Consider the following 22,440-nt stretch of genomic DNA (forward strand, 5'->3'; position numbering starts at 1 on the left):
GATCAAACTCAGCAGCACGTAATGAGACTTTTCCTGTGAGTCGAGTTCCCCATTCCCCCTCCCTTCCTTTCCCGCAGTTGTGACAAGGCCTACACCTCGATGAAAAGGGCCATTCTCACGTGCTGCTGCCGAGTTCTCCGTCCCCATCCTTGTCGCATGTCTTTCTAAGATCAATTACAAACACTAGCCAACCCTCTTTTTCTTTTTTTTGGAGATTCAGCAGGCTCGATTGATTGTCAGCGACGTAAAGGACGAAACCAACGCAGCTCTACGTGGCCGACATTCCCACATCGCTTCTCGACAAGCTCGCACATCCCAGCCTCAATGCGTCCATGTCTGTCGGCCGCGACGGCGTCGCCAGCAGCGGCAGCAGCGGCAGCATATTCCAAGTGGTTCGGCACGAGATAAGCACGACATCATACCAATCACTCCGCGATCGACTCCTGCAGCGCATGTTCGCGTCCATGCCAAGAACAACCGAAAAATCCACATGAGTCCTGTGTACGCCGGGGCAGCGGGCGGTTTTTTGTCAGGGAATACATGGCGCACCACGCAATGAGCTACCTAATGTCGGGAAGCATGTATGAGTAGCGTGTGTTTGGTCCCGGGATGAATCTATCCATAAGCAGGCGTAAACAATCGCAAAAAACTTAGCCTTCTGTCAGTCAGAAGGCGGGCCCGCAGGGCCTCTCAGAAGTGGGTATAAGATGATATCCGCGAACATTACAATACTGAGTCCTGTCCTCTCGTCCAGATTTGTTGCCGCGTGGTATTACGAGCGCCAGTTCTGCCAGGTGCGCCCCCGGCTATCGTAAAGGCTGATGGAGTACCACCTGCAGCAAGGGGGTGGGTGGCTCGTGCTGCCACATCTTGAGCAAGAGGAGGAGGAGGGAGAATGGGTGAGACTTGCCGTGTTGAGACTAGAAGGTGTCACAGGACAGGCCCTTTAGAAGCCATGGCGTTACCCCTGGAGACTATACCGAACGCGGGGACCGCCGGGTAGTCTGACGGAAGACCCTGAAAACTCTCCACGAAGGACCACTTTCTCCTTTCTTTCTGTAATTTTGATATACTTGCTTGCGAGTGATGTGACCCTCTCACAGTTTCTTAGATTAAAATGTTGAAATGATTATCTTAAACCTCAGATAGCACTCTTCCGAGACCTCTTGCATGAGGTTGTTTTTAAAAATTTCGACCTTTTTAGATTTAAAGAAAACTTTTACAAAATCAAAGCCTTTGATTTCAATACACATCTTCTTGCAAACAAGTCCTTGTACAAATGTAACGACCACATTAAACCCTATATAAATAGTTTTACATATTTTTTTTTATTTCAAGTATCTAAAAAGCAATAGCTTTGAAGTGGATGAACTCGCCTTATTCCTTAGCTACTACGTAGATCAATGTCATCGAGTTCAAACTCTTCTGGGTGCGCAAGTAACTGTCTTGTGGACCTTTCCCCTTTGGCTATGTTGGTAAATGAAGGTTTTCTTCGCAGCTCTGGGGTACCTATCCCATCATCAACTGTCTGCCGCCTTTGCATAGTCGGGCGACCATTAGGCTCTTGCGCAGGCCGATGGGATGGCTCAGGTACAGTAGTTTGATGATAGGGACTGCTGGAAAAGTCGAATCCTGAGAAATCACCGGCGTAGGGTCGCGGTGGTGGTTGCGAAGTCTGCTCATGGGCTTGCGTCTGAGTTTCGAGGTCTCGCGTTAACCGTTGTGCTTGAGCTGTCCTCTTCAGTAGTTTAGCGCCCTTGTGGATAGTGTAGCAGTCGTGAAAGCACAGTATTATCATAAGACAAATAAGGATACCTAGCACAGTCCTACCGACAATCAACCCGCCTTTCAACATATCATCAGTATGGTCGCAATCAACAGACATCTTGATTGTTGGTTTGTGGTTTTGCTTTGATAAGTAAGACTTTTGGAGTATGATATGGTATGTTATTCGTTGTGGATGATATAATATAATGACAGAGAATAAGCACTTGCCAGTAGATCGACCTATATGATATACTCGAACTGTACAAAAGATATGTTTTGTATCAACTCAAATATACACGAGGTTCACAGTTGTTTTAAATCAATGTATGCGTTTGGAAACATGACAGAATGTATACAAATCTTGATATAAACAACGATTGTATAGAGTTTACATGAAGTTGCTGGTTGTTAATAAACAAAAGCTTTGTTCGGGGTTTGAAACGCGGCGATTTCTATATAACTATTAAGTAAGAGTTTAAGAGTAAATAGTTACTTTTGATGCAATAGTAAGATCTTGCCACTCGCCTCCTTAGTTGCCCCCTATATGATTTTATTACATTGTTCAGCACGTGTGTTGGGGTAGGTTCATCTAAAAAAAGTCTCCCAACTTGACTATTATCATATCTACTTGTGCTTCCGAGGTACGACAGGGTCTGAGATAATTATCCACTATAGAGCTGCAAGGAGTAGCACCAATCAATGCTCAGCTAAGACTTGGTAATTACCTATCATGGAAAGCTGCAAGCTACCCTGGCCAGTCAGGTCAAGTTTATTAAAGATGCGCTTTGTGAGACCTTGTCAGTGCCATCGAGTTATCTTCCCACCTCACATACATGCATGCAATTCATATTTTTGTCTTTCACGTGAGGTCGGGCAACGTTCACTTCGGATGCTACTGACGTTGTAGTTTAGGCCTGTGCCTTATCTACTTTGATGCAGTTAATTCCGACTGTCAAAACCTGGTAAGACAAAGCACCCCAAATTACCTGCCATCTCCTTGCATATATTCATACTATCATTTATGCTGCTAAAAAATATCCGAAGATCGTTAGTAGTTATATTTTCTTCCGTCCTGTATTAATAGATATTACCACTAGAGAAGTCATATATAATGTAGAATCAAGACATCTTGGAGGAGGCTTACACATGTAAATAGGAATAGCCTCTTCTGGGCTACGAAGGACCATTCTCGCTGATATGAGAGTATACCTACCTAGATAGGCAGAAGTAACAAGACTTTGAAACTCTGGGCTTCAATGCATTATCATGTGGAACCCGGCCGGCCTTTACCAGATGCACGATAAGAAGCGTCTCTCCCCGACTTTACTCAATAGTAAACGTAATAGCTCGGTAAACAGAGGAAGCACGGGATCACAATACGTAGCATCAATGTAAGTTAGCCCGACCGCTGTGGAACTACCAACTTCCTCGAGTCTATGTGAATAGCATCGTTGCATCGGCTGTGTCGGTAGCGACTAATCCAGTATACAAAAAGACTATACCGAACATTCGATGATGGCATCGGTGCAAAAATTTGGCTTGAATTACAACTAGCTAGTGAAAATGTTTACCACCTAGGTACCTACCTACACATATCGAACTATATGGGGTGCGCTAACATGGTGCTGGGTGTTCGACCTTATTCGGGAAGGTAGCGGATCGTCGGCTTGTGATCTGTTTGGATCGATTGGAGATCTAGGCGCGCACTCGGGGTTACGCTGCTGACTCGTGGAAAGCTATTCTATTTTCCGATCGCTGGAAAAACAGGGGAAAGCAGGGCATCCCGAGAGCCTCGCTCCTGTAATTTTAGGAATAATGATGCACGTCAGACGGGTCCGTCCAACGGTGATATTCTCCCCCCTAACGGATATGAATTGGCCGGAATTAGTACCGAGCCTTATGATGGTAGTTGATGCATGCGGCGGCATTTAGTACGGCGCTAAGTATCTAGGCCAGGAGAGTATATTCGAGCTAACAGAGATTTATTCAGGGCCCGTGAAAGCCCGTACTTACCATAGCTATGATGGCATCTCTTAAAATTATTGTGGTAGTGTAAGTAGGCAACGCCGAGTTGAATCTGGACCTGGCGGCACACGTTGCCGGATACCGTTCGGACTGGAGACGGGTTTATGAGTTTACTTGAAGAGGGTGTGATCTTCACTCAAATCTTTACAGGGGGGACGGGCTGGGGGCTGGGGGCCGGGGAAAAGAAGCCCTGCTGGAGATTTCAGGGCTAGTCGTCCAAAGTCATGTATGTATTGTCACATGCGCTATCAACTTATGTACCGCACAATACCTTTCTTTGGTACATGAATGATGCATTGCATCTGCAAGTTGGCTGCGAGTTGTCTCTTAAACGCCTCAGCGTCTTATACAGCACCGTCGTAATGCGGGGCAGGCGCGGTACTTGTAAGTGATCGCCGAGGGGGCTCCTCCGTAGTTTTCGGCTTAGTCCGTCCCGGCATTCTATGAGTAATTAGTTTCTGGTTCGGACGGGGCTTTATATAAGCTTAATTTAGAAGATGCGATGTACCAAACTCAGCGCTCGGATAGGTCGGTGAAGTTATGTAGAATATATTAGAGATTGATCACGTTATATATACCCGTGGCTTGCTCATTGATAGAGGCTATTTATCAACTTACACGTTTCTGATCACTCATAATGAATACGAATAACGTTATACTCTCTGAGGTATAGTATATATATTTCTATATATTTCTATTCCGTATGTGTGAGAAAACCTGCAAACAGCTGCTGTCAATGCCGACAGCTCGGTAATTGCGGCAGCGAGAGTTGATCACATCATGTCGTATCACCTGTAATATAATATAAAAGCCTGCTGGACTAGCCGTAGAATTCCACTCGAGATACTATGTGCAATCTGGAACGAGAAACAAGCTCAGTCTTGGCTTCTTGGCCCTTTATATATTCTGGGCATTGATAAGGAGAACATAAGGGAGCATAAGGGGGGCTCATTACCGGATTAGGAAGGCCGCCCATTGGGCACCACGCGACGTGAGCTCAAGACTACTTCTCGCAAGAAAAGCAACGGCTTGGCGCAGATGTCCGATACAACATCATGATACTGCCTACTAGATTTTCTCTCTCCACGCTATTGGGTTCGACTCTTAGCCTGTGTTGCAACCGGCCGCCCGAATCCACCACATCCCTAGGGCTATGTACTTGACCTCATCCTTGTTCCAATCCCCGGTTCGAATCTAGGCTCTAAGTCATGGGCTACGACCTCAACTCTGGAAAGCTTAGAGGCCCCAGACGTCCCAAGAGCTTACACCCGCCGCCAATTCCTCCTAACAATGCGGACAAGTCTTCATCCCTACGAAACAAGCTCTACTAACTACCGCGCTTCCCCAGCCCATAATAACGTTAAGATCTCATCCTGAATGTCACGTTAGCGCTGCAGGGCGGTTGAAGAACAAGGGTCCTTGATAAGGTACAGACAACTTCGTCTAAGTCATCAGGGTCCCTCGCTACGGCTGGCCAATACTTCCTGGAGGGCCGCTTATTATAAACTACATCGTCATCTAGCATGTCCGACTATATCGCCGAATAAGACCCTAATGCCGTATAGGAGATCTGCGAGTTTCCTACCCAGGAAGGTCATGATCGACGAGCACGAGATATATCGAGGCTCAGATGAAGTCGTCACCTTGATAAATAGTCGTGATGCCCTCGACTTAAGGAAAGATTCTGTTCCTCATCACTCACAGACAACTCAGCTTCAGATCATTACCCCTTAGCACTTCCACCTTGACTTGCTCCAACATGCGTACCGCCGCCTTCTTTGCTCTCCTGCCTCTGGCATTCGCTGCCCCGGCTAAGCGATCCGCGCCAGCTCCCCTCATCAAGCCTCGAGGATCTCAGCTCATCCAGGGCAAGTACATTGTCAAGCTCTACGAGAATGCCGCTATCACGGCTCTCGACGAGACCATGAGCACCTTCCAGGGTGATGCCGACCACGTCTACAACGTCGAGGGCTTCAAGGGCTTCGCCTCGTCCCTGACGACCGATCATCTCGAGCAGCTCCAGAACCACCCCGACGTAAGTTACATATTAGACCCGTTTATCAAGACCCACTCAAGATCTAACCAGTCCGCAGGTTGAGTTCATCGAGCAGGATGCTGTCATGAGCATTAACGCCTATGTCACCCAGAGCAGCGCCCCCTGGGGCATTGCTCGTCTATCCCACAAGACTGGCAGCAGCAGCAGCTATGTCTACGACTCCAGCGCCGGTGCTGACACCTGTGCCTACGTCATCGACACCGGTATTTACACTACGCACTCGGTATGCATGACTCGTGAGATTCTTATCGATATTTACTAACAACGCTTTAAGGAGTTTGAGGGTCGCGCTACCTTCTTAGCCAACTACGCCGACAGCTCTAACGCTGACGGTAACGGCCACGGCACCCACGTTGCCGGCACTATTGTAATACGCCCCCCTTACCCCTAAGCCAAACCCATTCGGCATGCTAACCGTTTTCTTCCTAACAGGGCAGCAAGACCTACGGTGTTGCGAAGAAGACTAAGCTGTACGCTGTCAAGGTTCTCGACTCTAGCGGTTCTGGCTCTACCTCTGGTGTCATTGCTGGCATGAACTTCGTTACTTCCGACGTCAAGACCCGATCCTGCCCGGCCGGTGCCGTCGCTAACATGTCTCTTGGCGGTGGTTCTTCGTCCTCGATCAACAGCGCTGCCAAGGCTATGATCAACGCTGGAGTCTTTTTGGCCGTCGCCGCCGGTAACGACAACCAGAACGCTGCCAACTCCTCGCCTGCCTCTGAGCCCAGCGTCTGCACTGTCGGTGCTACTACCTCGGCTGATGCTCGTGCCAGTTACTCCAACTACGGATCTGTGGTTGACATCTTCGCCCCTGGTATTTATCCCAAACTTATGGTCTAAATATTAACTCTGCTAACAAATTAAACAGGAAGCTCTATTCTCTCCACCTGGAACAACGGGAACACTGTGAGTTTATTTATTAGTCTAGTCGCTACATTAGGCGCTTGAACTGATTTTTATCTCAGAACACCATCTCCGGAACCTCCATGGCCACCCCCCACATTACTGGTCTCGGTGCCTATCTTCTTGCCCTCGAGGGCAAGAAGACCCCCCAGGAGCTTTGCAGCTACATCGCTTCTACTGCCAGCAGCGGCATCCTATCTAGCATTCCGTCCGGCACTGTCAACAAGTTGGCATTCAACGGCGCTCCTTCATAAAGGATGTGCAGGGATTTTAGCGGCTATTCTGTAATGGGATTGCTGTAGTGATGCTTGCATGGGACCGTGGTGGTGATAGCCTCATGTTGTTAACCTCCGATATTTTACCCATTTATATTTTCTAGATATCGAGGGTAGCATGTAGCTTTCAGACCTTTAAACAGAACCAATGCTACATAATAGCTCGAAGTCGGGGACCTGTGGGTTTGTTGGGGACATGGTTCGTCTCCACGGCTATTCGTATAGCCTAGGAAGGGTAGAAATATACGCTGCCATTGGTTACCTCTCTTGGAGCATGATTTGCATCTACATACCATACGAATTAGCCGCGACATAATAATTGACTAATACATTGAGAATCTCATCTCATGGCCCGTGTCTTCAACCCCTGAAATATTTATGAGATTCCCCGCACATCGAGTATACATACCTAAATGAGTGGATGTTTAGAACACAGTAACCTAGCAATGTTGCTATTAACACTCTCCAATATAAGTGGGAATCACTCATGCGCCGTTGGGGCCGGCATTCAGGATGCCGCAGCGTATTCGGGATTTCTAGCTCTAGGATCAGCAATCACAAGGAGATAGATATGTTTCGTACAAATTAATAAGTAAGGTAAATCTTCCGCCGGAATATAACAATCCAACGACCCTAGCCATTAAGAGACGTATAATCATTCATTATACTCCATGATGACGCGTTCTCGTGAGCACGACACCCCTACACAGAAAAAACCACACCACGCACATTAGAAAACCTCGCATATTTTACACGGAACTTGCGCACCTATCCATGCTGATTCTTGGCATACAAGGGCATCGCGGATGGAGTGATTAGAATATCCTAAAGTGCTCATATATGAGCAATTGTATTGGGTCGTGTATTTATACCACCAATAAGGCAAATATGGAGGAGCTAACTAATTGTAAAGTCCAAATAAAAACGGCTGTTAAGAAAGATATCGTTAAAGGAATCTAAAGTAATTCTGTGGCTCCTTTTCGAGGGCTAAATGAATATTTCCCCAGACATACTAGCTCAAGTGAAATAGGAAACATACATCACCGTCTAGTGAAGCAATTTGTGTGAGTATGTATTGTTTAAATGAGTGGTCGAGGGAACTGCTATCTGGTATGGCACGAGTCATCTATCTTACCAAGAACGTGTATTATATAAGTCAGGCTTCCCCGTTCATTCATGAAGAACCCCAGTTATCCAACGAAGTCACCTATACTGATTATATATTATATTTTCTAGCATGTATTATGAATATTACCGGTAGTGTGTTACGAGGTGAGATCAAGATGCCATTTTAAATTGTACTTAGGCATCCTTAGTAGCTTATTCTACACCAACAAATATCTGTATACGAGACACTGATTATACTCACTCTTCACTATTCAATTTTCAAAGTTTATGTAATATCATTCAAAATATCTAAAGACGTCGAGCGGACGAAACCAAAGCGCTCTTGGGTTACTTCTGTTTGGACGGGACTGGTAGCTGTATGACCTATGTTATGAAAGAAGGGATGACATTAGGGGTGTTATTGTCGAGAGTTGGACCATTATGTTTTTGAGCAATTCAAACCTCTGCAAATATTTGCGAGACATTAAAATAAAAGTTCCTTTACAACCTAAAGTACCTAAACATCACGAGTTCGCGGGTTACAGCTTCATCATTCTCTTTCCCACATGTAAACAGGTACATTTCACATTTCACATTTCACAACTGTGGAGACACTAGAAAGTATTCCGTACCCCGGCACTTGCTCGTGCGACAGTGATTCCACGATAGGTAATTCTGTATCGGGTTAGGGTTTCCCACTGGTTCGGAGAGATCCACTACTATGGTAGCGTACCTCCTAGACCCTGGTTGAGGATATCACATTGTCTAACCTAGCCTAGAACAATGACCCTTGAAACCTTTAAACCTCCTGAGTCCTAAATGCTAACACCCGACGTTGATCGAACGATTCAACGATTCAACGATTCAACGTATCGTCTAATGTTTCTTTCATTCACCACATTTCAATATTATTCTTAAATTACTATCAAACGAGTTTCAGTATTAAACCCTTTTAGCTGGAATTTCCTTCTTGGACGGGCCATACACCGCGATCCGCGATACGAATTTCCAGCTACGTCTTTACCTCAACACCCGTCTACCCACGTCCGAAAATGGCGCGGCATCTTTCCGTCATCGTCATCTTGGCGGTCGCGGTTTTCTTGGTCTTGTCTTTCATGACAAGTTTCGGCGGGGAAACCGAGCAAATACGACAGGTGTTACCTGCGGCGGGCTTGACCGAACGGCCGTTAGGTGCTTCAGATGCGATCACAGCAGATACGAAAGCAGGCACAAAAATAGATACGGCGCCAGGTACGAAACCAAATATGGAAGCAGAAGCGAAAGCGAATGTAATCCCAGACCCGAAATCCGACTTCCCTTCACTGTCGAGCGGAATCCTGTCGGGAGGTGCAATTGCCCCGAAGCTTGAAAACGCCACCATCAAGTACGTATACTTCCCAATTCCGCAATGAACAATGCATACGTCATCTAGGATATTATAGCTTGAAATGTGTGTCGTGAATTTTGCTGACTTGTCTTGGTTTTATGCAGAGCTGAACTCGGCCGCTCGACCTGGAAATTCTTCCATACCATGATGGCGCGATTCCCCGATAAGCCCACCGAAGACGACTCCCTCGCGCTTAAGACATTCATCCAACTATTCGCGCGCCTGTACCCATGCGGCGACTGCGCGCGACATTTCCAGAAGCTTCTCGCCCAGTATCCACCTCAAGTCAGTTCGCGCAGCGCGGCCGCAGGATGGGCGTGCTTCGTACATAACCAGGTTAATGAGAGGCTGAAGAAGCCCATCTTCGACTGTACTCCTGAGAAGCTCGGGGATTTCTATGAATGCGGTTGCGGGGATGACAAAAAGGAGGCTGCAGACAGCATAGGAGAGCTGAGGTTGGAAAAGGATGGGTGAGTATTCTCCTCGGTGAAGGCCATACTTAATATCGTTCATATACTAACATTCTGGCTAGATTGACTAGGGGTGGCTAGATATGTAATTACGCAATATCAATACATTGTTTCTGGAAGCATAGCGATTAGGAGTTTCTGGTGGTTGGTTTTTGATCTGAGAATAGGATATACTAGTTAAGCGCTTTTGTGTTGGTTTTTCTTTCCTCTGGCATGGAGAGCACACAGAAAAGACTAGAAAGATCCCATCTGTTTGACTGTAGTTTATGTGCGTTTACGATGTCTAGAATAGCAACATATTGTTTGTTGCATCGCATGTCAACCTATAAATTCTAATCAAATCTCAGTATCTTATCGATTCCAGATTTATATATCTTATCATCACATATGTGTATGATTAAGACCACGTGACCTTTATATGGGGTTTGTGTCCAAGGCTCACAATACATAGCTCCCGACCTCCGACCCCAGCCTTGCGCGTCGGAGCTGCCTTGAGCTTGGTCAAACCCACTCAGCTTCTTCAGCTTCTTCCACCACATTTTCACCAACCCACTCAGCTTCTTCAGCTTCTTCCACCACATCTTCTATCGATAACGACAAAACCTTGTTCTTACAGCCATTCCTCCGAAATTAGCTTGTTGAAATTGCGCATCTTTCTTTATCCCGCCTCCAGTTTATAATATGGAGTTTGGTAACAGGGGTGTCTTAAATGAGGGTACGTTGTGATCGTTAGCTATCGAGACTCGGATCCGGACAGATTCAACCAAGGCGCGCAGAGCTAGACTAACAAGTTGTTAAAATAGATGGAATCCATGTGGATATGGAAAGACTAAAGAAGGGCGAGGTCAAGTAAGTAGCATAAAACAACCCAAAAGAGTATACCAACCAGTCAACTAACTGGTTATTAGCCTCGGAACATCGATGTGAGCTCAACTTTACCGACCTATGACCGGAGAACGATGGTGAATTAACCCGGTGCTAGCATGGCTGTGACATTCAAGGATGGTGTCATTCTTGGTGCGTGCGATAACTTTATTCTCAATAACCCCTTGCGAAACGCTTGCGAAAACACGCTGACATCACCGGCCGCTTTCAGGTGCTGACTCGAGAACTACTACCGGAGCATACATCGCGAACCGAGTTACGGACAAATTGACCCAAGTCCATGACACTATCTGGTGCTGCCGATCTGGTTCGGCCGCCGACACACAAGCCGTGGCTGATATAGTCCAATATCAGCTTGGTCTGTTCGCGATGCGAAACGGCAAACCGCCTACTACCCAGACGGCCGCAGCCATCTTCCAAGAGATCTGCTATTCCAACAAGGACCGTCTAAGGTATGTTCATAAATATAATGTTGCAGCCCATCTGTGAGGCTGGCGCTGACGCCGATACTAATGTGATTGTGTCTTACAGCGCAGGTCTCATTATTGCGGGTTGGGATGAGCGACACGGCGGTCAGGTCTACTCTATTCCTCTCGGGGGTTCTCTACACAAGCAATCCTATGCGATCGGCGGTTCCGGTTCGACTTACATCTACGGTTACTGTGATGCGAACTGGAAAGAAGGGATGGAAGAGCAGGACGCTGTCAACTTCGTCAAGGGTGCGCTGGGCGAGGCGATTAAGTGGGATGGCAGCTCAGGAGGAGTTATCCGTATGGTTGTCTTGACGAAGAAAGGGGCAGATAGACACCTGTACTTGCCTGACGAGAAGTACGAGGTGCGGCATCAATAGACCCCATTAGACATGGAAACATAGGCGAGACCCAATAGCGCTTTGAGGGTTGAGCATGCATCTCCATATCTGTATAATATCACCCGAATTCACGTGTCGTAGCCACTGCGAGCTACGCGGCGATGATTTGATATGAGGTCAATAGAAGCTTTGCAATGGGGTGTATTAGATTTCCAATCTCTTGGGTAATCAGATCAGATAGCCAATCTGTGGCAACACCCCGTGAATGGACAGATGGATTCTCTAATGCTGCAGGGTTGGGGGATTTTTGAGCACCAATCCTTGGCAGCGCGCATACAATCAGGCGGTGAACGAGATATACGTACGATATGGAACAAATCATCTAGCTCGGGTTGTCACATGGCACGATGGGATATCTGGGATATCTGGGATATTGCCAATAGAATGGCAATTTGAGTGACGAGTGAAGGTACCTAATGTAGTAGTTAAGTCACTCTAACAACCGACCTACCGACCTACCGACCTATCCTAACCTCATTATCATATTGCAATCTCGTTGCTGATAGGGTGGAGGTTAATCTCGGGGTGAGCCGGGTTACGTGGGAATTTGATTCGGATTAGACGGCTTGTACTACCTGTTGGCTCTGCGGCCGGATGGACAGGAAATTTTGGCTGAGCCTCCGAGGCAGAGCGATAAATGATGAGAGTATCTGATTCGAAGCTGCTTTGCAATATAACCAACCAGCCTCCCGCTTCGTCTATCGTCATCAGTGCTACGTTAACGATGCCTAACGCACCTGAGGTGTGATCATGATCACCTACCTAACGTAGGTACTCTAAATGAAGCCGCGGGAGTAACTCTTCTGCTTTCCTTCGGGTCGTTATTTAGCCTAAGCATCGAAACCCGAATAGAGAGCAACGTCAAGTCTTGGCAAGTGTTGCTGCAAAGCAAGTGTAGGAATGAACAAGTATTAAGATATTTTCCGAACCCTGCATCTCACCGTATTCGACCTGGGAAGTTCTTCAAGCGGTGGAATAGGGGGAGATGGGCGAGTTCAAGGAAGAGTTTATTAGCCAAAAGGCCCGTCCCGTGTTTTTATTTTCTTATCTCATCACTCAAAAAAAACCCGTGGGGGTAAAGGAAGAAAAAGCCCACGAGCACGATGATGCCATCAAGTATCATCTGCTTTTCAATTTCTGGGACGCTGGATTGTCAGCCTCTCGAGTCGGACAGGGGGGAGCGAGCACCCGCCATTGCCAGGCTCTTGGCACGGGGATAGAGTGCGGGATGATATTAGTTACCTACACACCTAAGTTACATGGGTATGAGTATGGAATTATACTAAGTATATCTGTGGAAAGTGGATTTTCAAGACCAAGAGATCTTAGTCGGAAATCGACAGCAATAAATACCACACGATCATAAAGGCTTAAACTGAAGATGCTCGTGAAAATCATGGGATGAGATCGGCATACGACGTGAAGGGTTAATCTAGAACGAGGTCCCTGAATCGTAGACGCCGAGAATGGGACCGGGCTAGAAGAACGACGGACCCGAATTTGCCGGCGAGCGTGAACTGCTAGACCACCTAGCCAACGTATTTAAGGGTCCTGTTCGTAATTAGTGCGGGATGTGCCCTGGAAACGTTGTTGCATTCCAAGTTTTGATATAAATAAAACCTACGTAACAGCTACTACATACGTACATGCAACTACATAAGTCAGTATCTTTATAGCATAGGTACCTACCTAGTTAGCTGACTCGACTCTTTGAAATTTGAATCGGCGCAAGTCGCTTTTTTCCTAAAAGCATGCCAAGCTGTACCTATGTAATTTGCTGCACGAAACTACTGTAAGTGTTCACTATGTACTAGAGAGTCGAGATGACGTAGGTTGAAGATACAACATATCGGCCACCTCCTATTCACTTACATCAGTCACTTACATCAGTCTACTCCCCCCTTTTCTCCCACTCCACGGTAGACATTGTACCGGAGTATCACAAGTAAAAAAAATCTTAACGGACCAACAAGCTTAGAGCCCAGAGCTTCCCGTGCATTAGCTGCTGACCGCGACTGTGCACCGCCTCACTACTATTCCCCATTTCGTTAAGACGCAATTATTACCTGCAGCTCCGGGGCCGGGCTTCGAGCGATCCTGTCCGCCATCCCATCCATCCCAAGCATCGCGAACACGTGCGAGACAAGTGACAAGAGGCCAAAACAAAGTAAAAGAGAACTTGCCGACGAAAAGTTATCATTTTCTTCTAAAGTATCGATTTTTCAGCCTATCACAACACCATCTTTGCTTATTCCCTCCCCCCCCCTTTTTTTTCCTCGTCCAACTTGAATGTTTTTCTTTTATCATTGATTTATTAATCTACAGCCGCTGTCTCCTTATTAAAATTTGCCTTTTTATTCCTCGACCTCGTATTCTTTTATTGCTACTCCTGCCATCTTTGCTTTTGTAGCTCTTGTAGATTCGATTTTTATTTTTATTATTTGAGGAATGAAGAGAATATTCCTGTGGCTTTTAGTGTTTTATCTGTTTTGATCAAATACATACGCAGAATTGAATTAAAGCGCGCGCAACCGGAGCTGTCATTATTTATTGTGTTATTATTACATTATTCCTCCTTTAAGCTAACTTCTTCAATTCGGTAGTCGGGGTTTATCTTATATTTTATTTTATTCTGCTCTTTTGCTGGTACCGTAGCATCAATTGATTGATTGTTCGGTACAAAAACCCAAAGTGGTCCTATCAGCAAGCAGATAACAGGCAAGCACACCCTGGCTGCACCCCGAGACATTGGATCTGAGGCTTTGACGTATGCCTGCTCTATCTGTCGCATCAATCTTCGCCGCCGCCACCTGCATCTTGAAACTAACAACCCCCCAACCGCTACGGGGGTTAGCCTGCTAGTCCGTTACCTCTTTTTTACCTTACCTGGAACTCTGGACTCTGGACCTGAACCTGAAATCTTAACCCGACCTTACGTACCTAACACTAAACTTTACTACTACAACAATTACAACTACGCAATCTATCCTTCTCAAATCGTCCCCCATTTTCATCAAAAGCAACAATCATCTACGGATCTTGTTACTTATTAGGTTTGGGATAGGTACCTGCGCCGATCAAATATCCCTTCTTAATTTCCGTATTATTCATTGTTGCAAACGGACGCATTGATATCTACTATTATCTCCACTAACGCGCGACTGCGACGCTCGAGCGTTTTTGAGGCTCTCGTTGCGCCCGAACTTTGGTAATCTTTACTGATCTACCAACGGAAAAAAAAAATCACTTTTTGTGCGCATCGCATATTTTCATTCGATAGCGACCGAAAAATAAAAGCTTATGCTTACGGCGCCATCAGTTACTAGTATTAGAATAGGTAAGCATCATGATTTCACATTTCGTCTCGCTGTCGTCCATGTCCCGCGTCCGGGCCGGTGCCTGAACTTAGGTTCGCTGGCGTCTTTCGCGCAAGCACACCGGATCCGTCATCTGGTCTTTTTATTATCCTCCCGTTCCTAGCAATCCGTTACCATTCACGCAGCCCTCTAATCGGGGGCGGAGGCGGTGTTGGCGAATAGGACCAGTAAATATGCTGGAATATGATGAAAGCTGTGAAATGCGCCTTGTTGTTGGTCAGTGAGGCTAGAGTTGGGCCATCCACCTATACATCTAGTCATTCAGTTTGACAATCCACCTCACGACCTAGTCATTATCTCTACTACTGGTCAAGCTTGCCCATATCTTTCATTCATTCGATCTTTGCCAAGCAAATCTTCGGGCACAAAACAACCATGATGCTTTTTTACATCTCGTTGTACCTATGGAACCGTGAACCTTGCCACTTGGAACCACAGTGACATATGGGGCGTTCCACCATTTTTGTGGCCTTATCTGCCTCATCGTGGATCGTTGGGCTGTCGAGATTGTGGCCCGAACACATTTTCTTGTTTACCCGTTTTCCCCACTCGTGGATCCAGAAGTTTACTGCGCGCGAAGGCGAAGCAGAAGAAGGCCAACCAGCTGGACTCGAGTCACCGAACTGCTGATCGGCTGCTTCACTTAACTGGACTGAGCTGAGCTGAGTCGAGTCGGATCGCCTTCATTCTACCTTCGTTCCAAAAACCAGACACGACAAAAGACAACTTAATACGACAACTATAACTAATACATTCACTGACTAATACCCGCTTCTTTTCAGGCTTCTTAATAATTCTCGATTGCGATATCCACTTCGCACATTAATCAACCAACTAGACTTACTACTACACCTTTCGCAAGACGATACGATGGCTGCTATAATCGGAGATTTCGTTTCGGATCATACGCGCCTCCATAATATGATTGCAGCTTCTAGCTTACCTCACGAACACTCGCGATCTCGCGAATCTTCCTATCGGTCAGATTCCAGGAACCGACCGCGCGAAACCCCATCTCAGACGGTTTACTCTCCCACTATCTCAGCCGCGTCTTACCGACCTTCAGTGCCTAGTGCGACACCTTCTAAACGATCTTGGGAATCTACAGAGACGGGGACAGGAACAGGGACGGAGCAAAAATACATCTCATCCACTGGCGGAGCCTCAAGGTTCCCCACGCCGCCTGATTCTTCCTCGCCGAACCCCGCTTCTGCACGCGTAAGAGCACAGAATGCGAGCCCGTCTTCGGAATACATAGCATCGGAGACCCAAGCGACTACGTCGGTAGTACCCAGTAGCTCTACGCCCACACCTACCCAGCAGCAACCATCTCCTGATTCCGACTCATACAAATCTCCGACCCCACGCGTCAATGACGATAATACCTCAACTTCACCGGAAGGGCACACTGTCTATGTGCGCGATCTCGCGCATATCCAGAGTCTTGCTCGCGCTGATCTAATGAACGGAGGCAATGGACCAGGCATATTAAACGACCCACCACTCCAGGCGATGAAGTATGAGATCAGCCAAATGCCGATAGGTGATATCATTGAAATGGTTGCTGCTCTTTTAACAAAAATCACCACCACCAATGATCTTCAGCATGATGCGTTGCATAGAAACGCCACCCACCAGCAGACCGCAGCCAGCCATAACAGCGAAGGCACCTCGATGAGTCCTTTGAGCAGTTCTGTTCTTGCATTCCACGGCAAAAACGTGCCGGCAATCACGATTTTGAGTTACTTGAGCAGGATTCACAAGTACTGCCCAACTACATACGAGGTGTTCCTCAGTCTTCTAGTTTACTTCGACCGAATGACTGAGCGGGTGAATACTATGGTAATGGAGGCAGAAGCAGCAAGGAGACAGTCACAGACTCAACAATCCCTACGATCTCAGGCCCCGGTGGCAGAGACGCAGCCCGGCAGCAATGATGACAGGGAGATGCGAGATGATGACAGTGATGGCAACGAAACTGAATCCGATCTCGTCTACGACGACCCAGATGAAAAAGGGAGAGAGAAAAGGAGTCGAGAGAAGCGAGCAAGGGCGCAACCGCCACCACCCGCTTCACCCGCCACTTATTTTGTTGTCGACAGCTTCAACATACACCGCCTAATCATTGCCGGTGTCACTTGCGCGAGCAAATTCTTCTCGGATGTTTTCTACACTAATTCGAGATATGCTAAGGTGAGTTGCTCCCCCAAATGCCTATTTGCTTCACATTCCAGCTCCCTTTCGCTTATAACCCCTTCCGATGCCTACCTATTGCCTACATCTATACATACCTCTTCCAATATCTTCCATGTAACCTATGCTAATACGTGTGCACCTTTTAGGTCGGTGGTCTCCCGTTAGCTGAGCTCAACCATCTCGAGCTACAGTTCCTTCTATTAAACGACTTCCGACTTGCTGTACCTGTCGAGGATCTGGAAGCTTATGCTACGATGCTTGTCGAATTTTACGCTCGAGAAGTAGTTGCTCAGCGTTCGCGGCCAGTGAGCGGTGCCGAGTAAGCTTACGAGTCGATCATATTTGGGATAGGAAGTTCTGGGACAAGATGAGTGTTGCTAGAGGTATCCTGCTTGGATTACATTTATACCTATTAAATAAGTAATCACTCACGATCCTCTATATGCGTATGCCCCATCTCTATGGCTAGGTAGGGACCGTCGAAGAAGCTGGAATATGCAGGGTTGTCGAGTCCAGGGTGAAAGAAACCTCGACTCCGCCGACGTAGAGATTAATTGGTCGTCGTATCAGATTTGCATGGGGCAAACCCTGGGGATTCGGTTCCGTGTAAGATGAGTTTAGGTCGGTTATGCGCCCCTTATAGGCGGAAACGGAGAGGGTTGAGTTATTGTCACTCTTATTTGATACCCGGAATAGATTTCCTTCGGGCTTAAACTCCCCCTCTGTCTTTACGAGATAATTTGAAAATGTATTCTTCAAGATCCCTGGTTTTGTGATATCACCTCGCGTAATAAAACAATAACAGTAATCGGACAGGTTGGGATAAAAAGGGGTTATAATGGTACAGCTTACATGCAATGCCCGAATTTATGAGGGTTATTGTCATAAGCTTCCTTTTTCGAAATAAAAATTTGTTTGTGCGCAGCCTTTCGAGCTTTGTATTAAATGCATCTGAATTCATTTCCAAAAGCTAATAGCTCAAGCTCCGCAGCATTGTGCCGCAGAGCTTGAGCGGCTCCGAGGCAATGCGCAGGCCGCACTGTTGTTAGAGAAAGAAGACCGACGCACGCTCCAACCGGCTAGCCCGGGGCCGAGCGAGAAGCAGTTGAGCGGGCCTTTACCGGGACCGGATAGCGCCGAAAGCTTCGGAGCTTGGCTGTGGGCCTACTCCAACCCGACAGTTAGTGTTTTTGCAAATATGGATGTAAAGGCGGTTGACTTCAATATAGACAATACGATGATTCGTTTAAGGTCGTTTTACTCTTCCTCAAATTCATAAAACAAACATATTCCTATAGTCCATTTTTCATCATTCGATCCCGCAGTCTGCTCGTGGGCTTGCTCAACTTGGAGCTGAGCTGCATGTTCTCCTTCATCCGGCCACGAAGGTAGCGGATTTGATGAGAGTTTAGAATAAAAATGACGAATTTCATCCATATGTATTAAAATCGATCGTTGTTCCTTAGTTCAGATGATGAGTAGTGTTGCCGTCTGCAGCTAGCGGCTAGCTAGGAGTAATGGCCTACGGCAAAGATTGAAGATATAATGATAGTAATTTGAGACATCGCCCATAGCATTTGGTGGTTACTGTGATTAGACGATGACTGATAAAGGTCGTACATGAGTGAGGAGACGATCGAGTACAAGGGACCCTACGGCGGCACGCTCACTACGTTACCATTTTATGGATATGATCAGTGACTAACCATATTAGAACACTTTCTTACTGTTATTCACATGCTAAAACCCAATTGGCCTATATCCTAAGTAAGAGCGACGTTAAGGTTGTGTGGGAGCGGGTTGGATATCTGCGCAAGTCACCTTAGCCACCGTTTGACCTGTATAACTCCGCGAATTTTGTAGTGCTGTTGATCAGGGTGGCTGGCCGGTCGTATTCCAAAGCCCAACCTGAATTAATGCTTGAGTGATCTCATCGTCCGAGACGCTGTGGAAAGGGTCTATGTTGAAACGAATTGTTCCCTACCCGTAGGATGCAGATATACTCACAAACTCAATAGCACCCATTTGTGGCCATTCTAAAGACACAACAGCTGTTCAGCTCTCGGTATCCTCATATTCTGTGTCACCCAGGAGTCGTTTGATTCGCACAACCGCACCGACACTGGACTCTAGGTTCGTCCAGTTCACAATGAGACTTCTTAGCGTTTAGCTGAAATTGATGACCATGACAAGACTGATGTCTGCGCTACGCTGCCGGCGCTGGATCTGTCATGCCAAGTAACAGTAGTGCCGACTACAACGATGGCGAGCACGGTTACCAAGAGATCAAGCATGAAGTTGAGCCAGTGTTGAATGCAACTTTGCAGGTAACTCGGCTGCTGTAACGGATCGGAGTGAAGATGGATTCCCGTGTACGATATAATAGAAACTAACGCAAACCTAAGAGAAGGTCAAAGGTACGATCGGGACGATATTTATAGGGAGACTTCATCTTACCACGCAGCAGCAGTAGCTCCTAGAGTCCCAAGCACGCCTAGAATGGCGTAAACACCAAGCCACATCCTCATGTCCTGATTTGGCTTTATGGCGTTCGCTTCAGACCACCACTTCACAACAACAGCTGACCTAACAGTTAGCTTGTGCATTTTCGAAGAACGAGGTCGTCCAATCTTACGTGAAAACTCTGTAGAGAACACCCATAGTATAATAAAGACGACGTGCAAGGTGACAGAACTGTAGCCGGCATTAGCAATGCAATATTTGTAGACGGACAGGCATCCATTTTTGCGTCTCAGATCGGTGAGTGCTGTCGTCGATTCCCCTTCCCTGTCCTTGGACGCCCAAGTTGATTCGACAGCAAGCAACGAATCCGGAGTTCGAGAGGTCTGTTCGGCCTCATCATAATTGGCCTCGAATCCAAGCTTGCTGATGTAACCGTCGCCTTTAAGTAGAGTAGTGGGGCTGTCGGTCTCAATAATATGCCTGGCTTCGAGGACAATCATGTTATTGGCAAGTGCCATGATCTTGTCTGTATACTATGAATTAGTTTGACTACCAATAGCACTTAAGATAAATCATTCGTACGGTTGTGTGTAGTGAGGATTACTGTCTTGTGCTGATCGCGAAGAACACCGTGACGGCCATGTAGACGACTAGAGACAAGGTCGGTGGTGTGGCCATCCATGCCGCTAAAGACATCATCGAGAAGTACGATTCCGCATCGAGCGTAGGTAGCTCGTGCTAATGCCTTTCAGGGGAACAGCATGTTAGCAAGCGTCATCGAAGATACAGCGCCACCGGAATAACTTACAATTATCTGCTTCTATCAACCGCTCAGACTTAGTCCACCACTACCAACACGAGTGTGGTCGCCCTTTTCTAGCTGCTTTATATCGGTATCAAGTCCACAAGCAGAGACCACAGTAGAATACCACTGTTGATAATATAGGTATACGTTGATTATATTTTGCCGAATTGTACTGTTCTCAAGTCAGGGCTGATGCGCACAATACGCTATGGGCTCCCTCGTCCATTGTCTTCCCACATCCTTCTCGGATATTACTGGAAGGGAGACCATGTCGCCTAGGAGGCTTTTCAAAAACGCAGACTTTCCACTCCCAACTGGACCAACGATGGCTGTAATATCCCCTCGCCGGATATTAACATGGAGATTTCTAAGGACTGGAGAGTCGGATTTGTCCCAACTGAAGCTATGACCCTGGAATGAGATATGTTCCTTTTCCGAGACTCGGGTAGGCCGAGACGCTGCTGTCACTGGGGACGAGAAATCCGTGTCAGCCGTAATCTGTTGTCCATTGTTGTCCAGATTTTCTTCGGTATCCGGCCTTCCACCATAGTTGCAGAACTCTTGTATACGGCCCAGGGTACCAAGGCATTTAACAACAGGCGGAAGTGCTTAAATAAAGACCACCACAAGTGTTGTCAATAGGGTTATCAAAGAAACGGAAGTAAAGGCTTGAGCAGCTAGCAAAGTCTCATTCTTCCAGAAGACAGCTATTATAACATAGACCGCGAATGTGAGCACGCGTGCAAGGTTGATTGGTGTCAAGGTTAAAAATAGTCAATTTCAAGGATCGAAGCTGATTATAATGAAATTGGATAAATACGCACATAGCAGGAGCATCACAATCATAAGCTTCATGTAAGCACTCGAGGTCTTAAATCTGCAACGGGGTTCATGGGTAAGTGCTGGCAGCTTCAATCAGCTGCTAGAGGTGCTATGTCGTCCCACCAGAATAATAGAAAAGTAATACCTCGAACGTTGGGTAGGTATGGGTAACCCAAAAATTAAGCGTCGTATTACACCATTTTATCCTATTGTACCCAACGACATGGAGGAGAGACGAAACGGAAACACGACAAGTAGGTGTCCAGAAGTTCGACTGCATATTGGGTTGTTTTCATCGCACTTTTCCCTTCTAAACTTACAGGTCCAGCACCCACGTTGGCTCCTGGTACCTATGGGCTCTAAGGATTTAGTCAGTAGGGTTCATCGTTGAACTGCAAGACATGCGAAAGCCTACAAATCACCTGTGAAGGATATGGGCCAAAGCCTATCTGGATGGACAGAGGGCCACTTGAGAAAGAAACAGCGGAAAAGGTCAAGATGGCCGTTACTCGGACTGGTCAGAAGAGAACACGGAGATGCTGGAAGATAAACACACTACCACTTTCTCCCAGAGAAGAACTCAAGGATACAACGGTCAGAAATAAAGACATGGTGCAAGACTTGACAATACACACATCCTCATTACCTTCCGAAAATCATAGATTCACAACCCCCATTCAAAGATCGATTCCCCACAGATAGTTTGAGCTGGCAGAACCTAACACATCCAGGTACAGATGAGATGACAATGTCAAATATCTCTCCGCCAGACATCTTCTCACCGACTGACAGCAGCAAAGGCGCTGCTGGGTAAATTGGTGTGGTTTGATATCTTGGCTAAGATGGCTATATTCAGCGGTTTTTGATATCTTATAGCTTTTTTGGTGTATGAGTGCGCATTGAATTTCGGGGAAAGTGAGCTTATAAGTTCATGCCAAAAGGGCGTGTTTGATTCCTACCTAGAAGCATCTGAGGCCGTGTAACTTAGTGGTCTTATCAAGTACTAATACTAAAAACCCGTTAGTTCAAAG

At 46.6% G+C, this 22,440-nt stretch overlaps 6 protein-coding genes across 6 annotated transcripts; 4 read left to right on the forward strand and 2 right to left on the reverse strand.

Moving 5' to 3' along the window:
* Positions 1 to 878: 878 nt before the first annotated feature.
* Positions 879 to 2,318, reverse strand: F4813DRAFT_304548 (uncharacterized protein). Its single transcript, XM_049240807.1, has one exon. The coding sequence runs from the start codon at positions 1,883 to 1,885 to the stop codon at positions 1,385 to 1,387; it is 501 nt and encodes a 166-aa protein (XP_049094582.1). The 5' UTR covers positions 1,886 to 2,318; the 3' UTR covers positions 879 to 1,384.
* A 3,233-nt stretch (positions 2,319 to 5,551) lies between these two features.
* Positions 5,552 to 7,579, forward strand: F4813DRAFT_400889 (subtilisin-like protein; the record flags this gene model as incomplete). Its single annotated transcript, XM_049248327.1, has 6 exons — positions 5,552 to 5,827; positions 5,886 to 6,071; positions 6,123 to 6,215; positions 6,281 to 6,662; positions 6,717 to 6,754; positions 6,814 to 7,579. The coding sequence occupies 6 exons, from the start codon at positions 5,552 to 5,554 to the stop codon at positions 7,003 to 7,005; spliced, it is 1,167 nt and encodes a 388-aa protein (XP_049094583.1). The 3' UTR covers positions 7,006 to 7,579.
* A 1,237-nt stretch (positions 7,580 to 8,816) lies between these two features.
* F4813DRAFT_377428 (ERV/ALR sulfhydryl oxidase domain-containing protein) lies at positions 8,817 to 10,368 on the forward strand. Its single transcript, XM_049245234.1, has 4 exons — positions 8,817 to 8,857; positions 8,913 to 9,517; positions 9,625 to 9,990; positions 10,053 to 10,368. Exons 2-4 carry the CDS (start codon positions 9,186 to 9,188, stop codon positions 10,069 to 10,071), a joined length of 717 nt encoding a protein of 238 aa, XP_049094584.1. The 5' UTR covers positions 8,817 to 8,857; positions 8,913 to 9,185; the 3' UTR covers positions 10,072 to 10,368.
* A 303-nt stretch (positions 10,369 to 10,671) lies between these two features.
* F4813DRAFT_394510 (proteasome A-type and B-type) lies at positions 10,672 to 11,725 on the forward strand (the record flags this gene model as incomplete). Its single annotated transcript, XM_049247576.1, has 6 exons — positions 10,672 to 10,705; positions 10,794 to 10,839; positions 10,899 to 10,913; positions 10,973 to 11,007; positions 11,087 to 11,327; positions 11,407 to 11,725. 6 exons carry the CDS (start codon positions 10,672 to 10,674, stop codon positions 11,723 to 11,725), a joined length of 690 nt encoding a protein of 229 aa, XP_049094585.1.
* A 4,319-nt stretch (positions 11,726 to 16,044) lies between these two features.
* Positions 16,045 to 17,642, forward strand: F4813DRAFT_383877 (cyclin-domain-containing protein; the record flags this gene model as incomplete). The annotated part of the gene is made up of 3 exons (XM_049245992.1): positions 16,045 to 16,195; positions 16,232 to 17,316; positions 17,466 to 17,642. The coding sequence occupies 3 exons, from the start codon at positions 16,045 to 16,047 to the stop codon at positions 17,640 to 17,642; spliced, it is 1,413 nt and encodes a 470-aa protein (XP_049094586.1).
* Positions 17,643 to 19,478: 1,836 nt separating this feature from the next.
* Positions 19,479 to 20,464, reverse strand: F4813DRAFT_394512 (uncharacterized protein; the record flags this gene model as incomplete). Its single annotated transcript, XM_049247577.1, has 4 exons — positions 19,479 to 19,719; positions 19,777 to 19,900; positions 19,955 to 20,308; positions 20,365 to 20,464. The coding sequence occupies 4 exons, from the start codon at positions 20,462 to 20,464 to the stop codon at positions 19,479 to 19,481; spliced, it is 819 nt and encodes a 272-aa protein (XP_049094587.1).
* Positions 20,465 to 22,440: the final 1,976 nt, after the last annotated feature.

The sequence above is a fragment of the Daldinia decipiens genome (genome assembly GCF_022478715.1).
Source record: "Daldinia decipiens strain CBS 113046 unplaced genomic scaffold F4813scaffold_63, whole genome shotgun sequence".
In the NCBI taxonomy this organism is placed as follows: domain Eukaryota; kingdom Fungi; phylum Ascomycota; class Sordariomycetes; order Xylariales; family Hypoxylaceae; genus Daldinia; species Daldinia decipiens.